Source organism: Alligator mississippiensis, chromosome 2, assembly GCF_030867095.1.
Source record: "Alligator mississippiensis isolate rAllMis1 chromosome 2, rAllMis1, whole genome shotgun sequence".
NCBI classification, from domain to species: domain Eukaryota; kingdom Metazoa; phylum Chordata; order Crocodylia; family Alligatoridae; genus Alligator; species Alligator mississippiensis.
The window spans coordinates 50,167,968-50,178,213 of NC_081825.1; the positions used below are offsets into that span (position 1 = coordinate 50,167,968).

The 10,246-nt window shown below is 47.7% G+C and overlaps 1 protein-coding gene across 1 annotated transcript; it reads right to left on the minus strand.

Annotated features, from left to right (window-relative positions):
• Nucleotides 1–1,199: 1,199 nt before the first annotated feature.
• LOC132248532 (toll-like receptor 6) lies at nt 1,200–4,790 on the minus strand. The gene is made up of 2 exons (XM_059721636.1): nt 4,726–4,790; nt 1,200–3,297 (listed from the first exon to the last, which is right to left on the minus strand). Exon 2 carries the CDS (start codon nt 3,231–3,233, stop codon nt 1,275–1,277), a length of 1,959 nt encoding a protein of 652 aa, XP_059577619.1. The 5' UTR covers nt 3,234–3,297; nt 4,726–4,790; the 3' UTR covers nt 1,200–1,274.
• Nucleotides 4,791–10,246: the final 5,456 nt, after the last annotated feature.

Below are 10,246 nucleotides of genomic sequence, written 5' to 3' on the forward strand. Positions count from 1 at the left end.
GAGAAGGTGGAGGGGCACAGGGCAAGGGGGGCATCAATTCTATACCTAGAAAATTATAATAAATTTATAATTCTCCATATATAGAACTTTATTATGGGGGGGGGGGGTGGCATCTTATGTTGAGAGTTGTCTTATATTCAGGGTCATGTAAAGACAGTACTTTGGTATTCAGTAGGCCTGTGCAAAGCAGCTAGTATTTGCTTCAGATTTGGACAATTCAGGGGGCAGTGATTCGATTCGATGATTTGAATCACTGTCCCGAATTGATTTGGCCAAATCAGATTTGGAGATTCAGCCACTGCCAAATCAGCCAAATCTCCGAATCAAACAGGCCCCATCCCCCCACCCACTCTCCCAGCCCCATCAATGGCTGCCCCACCCAGCCCCAGTGTCCCGGCTCTAAAAAAAAGCCCCGCGCTCACCAGCCCCCCACTGCCCCATGCTGATTGGGGGGGCTCTGCCATGAGCTCCTATCCCTCACACGCTCTCTCTGTCCCAGCCTCCAGGCTCTTTAAAAAAAAAAAAAAAAAAAGCCCAGCACTTACCAGCTTCTGCCACATGGGGTAGCGGTGGGAGTGATCCCCACTGCCCCATGCTGCATGGGGGGACTCTGCCCCCAGAAGCCCCGATGGCCAGTGCAGCAGCCAGTGAGCATGGGGCTTTTCTTTTTTTTTTTTTTAAGAGCAGGGATGCTGGGGCCGGGCAGGGCAGCCATTGACGGGGCTGGGAGAGCAGACGGAGGTCAAGGGGGTGCTCAGGGGAGCAGGCAGGGGATGGGGCCTGGTGGGACTCCCCCCATGGTCCCCTCTCCCCTCCTACAGCCCTCTCCCCACGAGCTCCCTACTTACCAGCACAGAGTCTGGGTTCAGTTCCCTGCGGCAGCAATCGGAGACTGCTCGAATCTCCGAATCTCTCCAAATCTTTTACGAATCAATTCAGAGAACTTCAACTCGATTCAGACCTTTTTACTAGTCTCCCAATTCGATTAGGATTCACAGATTTGGGTGCTGAATTGGGCCAAATCCCCTCCAAATCGAATCAGCAACTGAAGCTTTGCACAGCCTTAGTATTCAGTGCATATTGAGATTGTAAAATCATAAACAAATTATTTCAATTGATACTTACATTATAAATGGGTGGAAACATTTTAAGGGGTTTGAGTGTAGTAAATGGAACATACATATTCACATACATACATATACTCTGCATATCCTGATATTTATTATTCATCAGAAAAAAAAGTGTTAGAAATAGACTAAGAATTAGTTTACTACCTAACTTCTTTCAACAGACACCGGCAGATTAAGGTTAATTGCTGCCCTAAGGTTAGCCCAGAAGAGTCTGTGTTTGCTTTTCTCCTTGGGCCACTCCAAGTACGTTCTCTTGGCCATAAGTGCTTTCAGCTTGTGATACCGAGCAGGAATGATATACTGAGGAATTGGGTCCAGTAAAATGAGGATCAAGCTGTTTGAGCTCTCACTAAACAATTTGTGGTGGGCAAAGTAAAGCTCATAATGGCACCATTCACTCTGCACAAAATTGGGACTCAGAACAAAGATGGATTTGTAGCTTTTCTCAATGCAGTTAATGATGTTCTCCACAATGCTTTTGCCTGGAATGAAGTTCCTCTCATGCACACACAGCTGTATGGACCCCTCTTCCTTCTCCAGATTTGGTATCAGATCATTCTTCACCCATAAAGAATCATGTTCACTGTATGAAATGAAAGCATGAAACTGTAAATGGCTTGGTAGCTCATCAGGGTGACTGTTCCAAACCCGTCGCTTTGTTTGTGTCCACTGCCACATCATCTTCAAATACCACGGGGCATCAAAATAGATGCACAGAAAAGACACCAAAGCCACAAAGACCACTGTAATGATTAGAACAGTGACAAGCAAGAGAGCTGTATTGCAAGCTATTTTGGACAAATGGAAATCCTTTAGTTGGGTTCCTTTCCAGCCTTCTGGATATTCACATACATACATTTCTGGCCAGCCCCCCAGCCTTGAAGAGCTTTGTTTTGCATGATTAATAAAGTCTTGTAATTCACAAGAACATTTTAATGGATTTAGTCCTGCTTTTAGCCTTCTGATATTTTGACAGCTCTGGAACAAATCAGAAGAGGGAGTAAGAATTTGATTCATTTCTATATTCAGGAATTCCAGAGCACTGAAATGCCTACACCCAGGCAGGTCAGTGAGTCTATTAAAGGCAATATTCAACTCGCTCAAAGCTTGCAGCTCAGTAATCTCCTTGGGGATGGTACTGATTTGGTTATTTTGCAGGTCAAGTATCTGGACATAGAGTGGCAAACATTTGAAGACCGAGTCTGTCAATTTGTTTGAGGACAAGTTCAGTTTGACTAGAGTTTCAGTCCAGCTGCAGTGCTTTTTCTGTTCCTCATCACACTTCAGTGGATTCTGACTCATATCCAAATATTTCAAAGATATCATTTCTCTAGTCATTGAGCTCACCTTGGAAAGTTCTCTAAACTGATTCTTCCTTAAAATGAGTGTTTCCAGGTGAACTAAGGTTTTGCAGTCTTTGAAAAGTAGGTCAGTTATATCATTGTTTGCAAAGCTTAAGTACCGAAATGGACTGATTGTTGAAGGGCAAAGCATATGCAACATTTTTGAATCAGATATTGTCAACGCTAGAATGTTCATTTCTGAAAATACCAAGTATAGGTCAGTCTGGGTAAAATATAAATCCATGATGGAAACTTTGTCTATTGTCAATGCTTTTAGAGAGGTATCAACATAATTAAAATGTTGTTTTTCAATATCCTTTACCTGTGTCATATTGTGGATATCGAAATATTCAACAGATGTTTGCCATACAATCTCAAGAATTGTGATAAAGTCTTTCCAGGTTATCACAATGTTTTCCAGTGTTAGATTTTGTAATCTTGATTTTTTATTGAATTTGGACAATAGTTGTTTTAAATCTTCGATTCCTTTATTTGAAATATTTGACAATCCTAAACATTCTGTAGTATTTTCTATAACCATCCAGTTGGATTGGGTATTTTGAGGGTTTGGGGCTCTAAACTGAAGACTCTCTGCATCTGACTGTGGCAGGCTCTTGGCTTCAGAGTCCTCTATTAAGTTATTTGAATAATTTTTGGTAAATTCATTTTCTTCTGACAACTTGATATTGTTCCAGAGGGTTAATGCAAGGACACAACCACAGAAAAAAAAGTTTGCAACAGGTCTTCCATTTTCTGACATGTTTTCTTATGTTCTTTAGAGATGCTCGCTACTCTTTATTATCTCTGCATCTTGGTTTCTAATCCTGTAAAAATAATTCACATTAGGTCATCATCATAGTAATGATTACATAGACAGCAACTTAAGTGCTAGGGTCCAGTTTTGTCAAATGCTGAATGACCTTCTCTTCCCCTGATCTTAGTAGAAATTAATTGTATTCAGGAGAAGCACAGCACATTAATTTATATCTCTTTATTCTCTGCTACAGGTAAAATATCAAAATTACAACTTTTTATAATCTACTAACTTTATAAAGAATGAATTCATTTATCCTAAAATGTATCTGATTGACAGCTCAGGAGATTGAAAGCTATTATTTATAAAACAGAACTGTTACCACAGGAGCAGGTACAATGCAAATTTTTCCACCCTTGAACTTTGAACTGAAGGGATTTGCCAAATGAAGGTTTTCCACAGTCATCCAAGTCTTTAGATTTTCTTCTGAAAAGTGCCATTTAGCCTCACTGGATGCATCTACACAAGACACTTTACTGAAGATTAGAGCTAATTACTGCACAGTAAGTTTCACCATCTACACATGCAGACACCTACTGAGAAGTAATTGGCTCTAATCGCCAGTAACTATGCCACCTGCAAATGCAAGTAGACAATTACTTACTTGACTCTTGATTACTTATCGCACAGTAGCACATGTGCTCATTGTCAGGCATCTACACATGTGCTCCTGGTTAACTGGGCAGCAGGGGGAGGGAGATTGTTCCCTGCTGCTGAGGCGGGCTCCACCACCGGAGTCCCAGCAGGGACAATGTCCCCCTGTCCTGGCAGCAAGGAGCTCCCAGCCCCCACTCAACAGGGCTGGGCCTGGCAGATCCTTCTCTCCTAGCCCAAGCACCATGACTGCGGGGCCCGGGCTCAGAGATCCTTCTCTCCAGTGCCAGCTCCATGGTTGCAGGACCAGTGCTGGGAGCATCTTCTCTCCTCTGCCAGCTCTGCAGTTGCAGAGATGACACTGGGACAGTCTTCTCTCCCAGCGCCGGCTCCATAGTCATGGAGCCGGCGCTGGGAGATTCTTCCTTGCAGGCTGGCTGGTTTCCCCTTGCAGACTGACAAAGTTCCAGCCTGCAAGGGGCTGCTTAGGGCTGGAGGGATCAGGATGCAGGCTTGGGGTTCCCTGCCCAGCTGCCCTCCCCCGCAGTGAGGCACCCAGTAACAACCCAGCAGCAGTGGGGGCGGTGGAGCAGAGCTGTGCCCCCCACTGCTCCTGGACAGGCTGGGGGTGCCTCTCCATGGTGGTGCAGCCAGGACAGGACTCCTAGGGGGAGGGCAACAGATCTCTTACAGATCAACACAGAATGACATAATAAATTTTAGCTGACAAAATACATATAAAACACAGCTCATTTTCTGAATATGTTTCATGATATGAAACATTTTAAACTAATCGTGGGTATACTTAAATAAATATAAAGTAATACAAAATATAGTTTCTTACCAGGAAGTCCTGGTCCCCATATAAACAGAAAACGTTTGTGGGAAATGACAGAAAGCAAAACTTCCTGGAACCCAATGAATTTACATAACATTAAACAATATGCAAACCTCCCAAAATCTGTTTGTGCCATCTACTGACTTCTTATGAAATTACACTTGATTTTACCCATTTTGATATTTTTCCAAATACAACATTGATATACCTTTTGCCTCAAATGATTATATTATTGAAGTGGATATTTTCAAAAATCATAGAAAATGAGGGTTGGAAGGGACCTCAGGAAGTCATCTAGTCCAACCTTCTCAAAGTAGGACCATCCCCAACTAGATCATCTCAGCCATTCTTATGCTTTGCAATAACCTAATAGAACTCTTTAATCCTCAATTTTTAATCTTTTTGCTGAATTTGTTAAAAAATAAATTAAATATTTTCTTTTGAACACATTTTAGATTGACAGCCAAATATCCTCTCCTAGAACTAAATAATAATAATCCAAGCCACGTTAATCTATGGCTTGTCTAAGGCCTCCCCCCAGACAAAGCCCATGGGGGGGGCTGGTGTCCCCCTGCCCCCCGGCCTGTGGGGGATGCCCAGCAGGGCTGGGGGGGGCAGGGAATGGGGGCCCTCCACACCTGTCCTGCAGGCGCCCATCTTAGGGCCCTGGAAGTGCAGGTAAGGGAGCTCCAGGAGGAGGTTAGCAGGCTGAGGGGAATCAGGGAGGCGGAGAATGAAATTGATGGTTATTTCCTTTCCCTGCAGGACCATGCACACAAGGAAGAAGCACCCTGGGAGGTGCCCTCCACTGCTGAGTGGCAGATGGTCACATCCAGAACCAGGGCTGCTTGCAGCAAAGCAGTACCAGTTCCTCCAGTGCGGCTGGATAATGTCACAACCCAAGGGTGTGATTTTTGTTTTGTGTGTGCTTTGGCACCACTGAATTATTTTCCCGCCAAATTGTAGCTTTCTTTGCAGTGTGCATTTCTTCTTTGCAGTTGAGAAATGCTCGTTGCAAAGAGTTCCCGCATTTGTATGATAATTCGAGCCCCATTACTGGCTTGCGTGAAATTATTCACACGTGGCGGCTAGTGATTGGCTTGCTAGCCATATAAAAAGCTTGAGTGGTTTCCGCCCAAGTTGGAGGACTCCACGAACACCAGGAGGAGGGATCTTCATGCTGTGTGAAGATCTCTAAGCGCTGCGGAGCCTATCGGACCCAGCTCATTTCAAGCAGGCAACAGAGGTCTGATCAGCCTCTAGCCTCTCCCCGTCGCTGTTCACAATCCTCGACGTATCCCTTTCCCTGCGCGCAAAAGGATCCACAGAGCCTCAACAACTCCGTGGGAGAGACCCGAGCTTGTCGTAGTCCTCAAACGAGGATTTAAGCGGAGCTGTGCCTGGGAAACTGTCCAGCCTACACCGCGACCATCTTTGGTGTAAGTAAACAATCTTGAATCAACCACTACACGTCCGTGATTAATTCTAGCGTGCCGCCTGTTTTCTCCGACCCAGCATGCCCGGGCTGCTGGCCACAGCCTGCGCGGCGTGAAAAAGGGCCCCGATCGCTCCCAGCCAGCACAGATGACAGGTACGAGGCCCTGGCAACACTGCAGGAGAAGGAAGGAGAGGAGGAAACCTCCAGTGAGGAGGCAACTCCACTCTCTTCATGCTCCAAACAGGCCAAAGGAGCCAAGCAGACCCGGAGGAGGAAGTGTCAAGTGATCGTCATAGGCAACTCCATCCTGAGAGGTACAGAGGGCCCCATCTGTTGCCAGGACTCCTCAACACACAAGGTCTACTGCCTCCCTGGAGCAAAGATTCGGGACATGACAGAGATGATCCAGGCCATGATCCAGCCCACCGATTACTACCCCATGGTCCTAATCCATGTGGGTACTAATGATGCAGCCAGGAGAAGCCCTGATCACCTGATGACGGGCTACCATGCTCTGGGGGGCGTGCTAAGGGAGATGGGAGCACAGGTGGTATTCTCCTCTGTCCTACCAGTGAACAGACGTGGAAGACAACATGAGACCTGCATCAGAGAGACCAACTGGCGGCTTCGGCAGTGGTGTCTTGAGGCAGGCTTCGGCTTCCTGGACAACGACCCGCACATCACGACGAGGGACATGCTCAGCTGGGATGGGCTTCACCTGTCCCCCAAAGGTAAGCGTGTGTTTTCTTCTAGGTTGGCAGATCTCCTCCGGCGGGCTTTAAACTAGGCTTGTCAGGGGGAGGGGAAGATGAGGGCGGGGGAAGCTGTGGACCACCAAACCATGTGGCACCCACAAGGACAGCCCAGCCTGAAGAAAGAGACCACTGGGAACCTGAAAGCCATGGGGAGGCCAGCACTACGGCACAGGTAAGAAACGAGAAGGTAAGAATCAAAGGGCCCCTTGGGACTCGGAGCGGGGGGGCAGCAAAGGCACCAGTCGCAGGGCTCAAGTGCCTATATACTAATGCTAGGAGCGTGGGAAACAAGCAGGATGAACTAGCGCTCCTGCTTGCACTAAACACCTATGACTTAGTGGGGCTAATGGAAACCTGGTGGGATTCATCCCATGACTGGGAGGTACATATTGAGGGCTATAGATTGTACAGAAAGGACAGGGTGGGGAAGAAAGGGGGAGGGGTTGCGCTCTATGTCAATGAGCAATATACATCAACCCTCATCAAGGCGGAATCCAAGGTTGAGGAAGTAGAAGGATTGTGGGCTAGGCTACATGGGGGGCAAGGAGAAAGGGATTTGGTGCTAGGGGTCTGCTACAGACCCCCACATCAAGGGGAAGAAATAGATGCGGGGCTCCTGAGGCAACTCTCGGAGACCATAAAAGCTAAAGAGGCGGTAGTCATGGGGGACCTAAACTACCCGGACATCTGCTGGGAGACGCAGACAGCAAGGTCCCATCACTCACGCAGGTTTCTAACCTGTGTACAGGACCTCCACCTGACACAGGAGGTGCATGGTCCCACTAGGGGGAATGCCATACTGGATCTGGTATTGGCAACGGGAGATGACATGGTAGGGGACCTCCAGATCGGTAGCCATCTGGGGGACAGTGATCACCTAATAATAGAATTCACCATAAGACGGCGAGTGGGTAAGGTTGAAGTAGGGTGAAAGTGCTAGTCTTTAGGAAAGCTGATTTCAATGAACTCAGGCGATTAGTCAAGGACACACTGCAGAGTAGGAGATTTGAAGAAATGGAAGCCCAAGAAGGGTGGCTGTGCCTTAAGGAAACGATCCTTCGGGCACAAAGCAAGACAATCCCCGAGCAAGGCAAAAGAGGGAAAGGGGCCAGGAGGCTTCCCTGGCTGACCACAGAAATCCAGGGCAGCCTAAGGGACAAAAGGGGAGCACATAAAAAGTGGAAACAGGGAGAGATCACCAAAGATGAATATACCTCCTCTGCTCGTGCTTGTAGGGAGGCAGTTAGACAGGCCAAAGCTACCATGGAGCTGAGGATGGCAACCCAAGTAAAAGACAACAAGAAATTGTTTTTTAGATATATAGGGAGTAAAAGGAAGGCCCAGGGAGGAATAGGACCCCTACTAAATGGGCAGAAACAATTGGTGACGGACAGGGGGGACAAGGCTGAACTCCTCAACGAGTTCTTTGCCTCAGTGTTCCTAAGTGAGGGGCACAACAAGTCTCTCACTGGGGTTGTAGAGAGGCACCAGACTTCCATGCGTAGACCCTGAAATGGTGCAGAGTCATTTGGAAGAACTGGATGCCTTTAAGTCGGCAGGCCCGGATGAGCTCCATCCAAGGGTGCTGAAGGCACCGGCCAACATCATTGCAGAGCCACTGGCGGGAATATTTGAAAGCTCGTGGCACATGGGCCAAGTCCTGGAGGACTGGAAAAGGGCCAACGTGGTCCCCATTTTCAAAAAGGGGAGGAAGGAGGACCCGGGCAACTATAGACCTGTCAGTCTCACCTCCATCCTTGGCAAAGTCTTTGAAAAAATTATCAAGGCTCACATTTGTGAGAGCCCGGCAGGACAAATTATGCTGAGGGGAAACCAGCATGGGTTCGTGGCAGGCAGATCATGCCTGACCAATCTAGTCTCTTTTTATGACCAGGTTACGAAACACCTGGACACAGGAGGAGGGGTGGATGTCGTATACTTAGACTTCAGGAAGGCCTTCGATACGGTATCCCACCCCATACTGGTGAACAAGTTAAGAGGCTGTGACTTGGATAACTACACAGTCCAGTGGGTGGCGAATTGGCTGGAGGGTCGCACGCAAAGAGTCGTGGTGGATGGGTCGGTTTCGACCTGGAAGGGTGTGGGCAGTGGGGTCCCGCAGGGCTCGGTCCTTGGACCGATACTCTTTAATGTCTTCATCAGTGACTTGGACGAGGGAGTGAAATGTACTCTGTCCAAGTTTGCAGATGACACAAAGCTATGGGGAGAAGTGGACACGCCGGAGGGCAGGGAACAGCTGCAAGCAGATCTGGACAGGTTGGACAAGTGGGCAGAAAACAACAGAATGTAATTCAACAAGGAGAAATGCAAAGTGCTGCACCTAGGGAGGAAGAATGTCCGGCACACCTACTGCCTAGGGAATGATCTGCTGGGTGGCACGGAAGTGGAAAGGGATCTTGGAGTCCTAGTGGACTCCAAGATGAACATGAGTCGGCAGTGTGATGAAGCCATCAAAAAAGCCAATGGCACTTTATCGTGCATCAGCAGATGTATGATGAATAGGTCCAAAGAGGTGATACTTCCCCTCTATCGGGCGCTGGTCAGACCGCAGTTGGAGTACTGCGTGCAATTCTGGGCGCCGCAATTCAAGAGGGATGCGGATAACCTGGAGAGGGTCCAGAGAAGGGCCACTCGTATGGTTAAGGGCCTGCAGACCAAGCCCTATGAGGAGAGACTAGAGAAACTGGATCTTTTCAGCCTCCGCAAGAGAAGGTTGAGAGGCGACCTTGTGGCTGCCTATAAGTTCATCACGGGGGCACAGAAGGGAATTGGTGAGGATTTATTCACCAAGGCACCCCCGGGGGTTACAAGAAACAATGGCCACAAGCTAGCAGAGAGCAGATTTAGATTGGACATTAGGAAGAACTTCTTCACAGTTAGAGTGGCCAGGGTCTGGAACGGGCTCCCAAGGGAGGTAGTGCTCTCCCCTACCCTATGGGTCTTCAAGAGGAGGTTAGATGAGCATCTAGCTGGGGTCATCTAGACCCAGCACTCTTTCCTGCTTATGCAGGGGGTAGGACTCGATGATCTATTGAGGTCCCTTCCAACCCTAACATCTATGAATCAATAAACCAAGAGACACCCACAAGAACAGCCCAGCCTGGACCAACGACAAGCAGAATGAATACCCAGATAAGCAACTGGGGTCCGGGCAGTACTGAGATTAGGAGGCCAGTGCACATATCTTCAGGAGCCCTCAAATGCCTCTACACAAACACTCACAGTATGGGGAACAAGCAGGAGGAACTTACCCTCCTGCTAGCTGACACCAAGCCAGACATAGTGGGGCTTACAGAAACATGGTGGGACCCAA

Coding starts and splice junctions, on each gene's coding strand:
- LOC132248532 (XM_059721636.1), bottom strand. CDS start 3,233: ATGTCAGAAAATGGAAGACCTGTTGCAAACTTTTTTTTCTGTGGTTGT.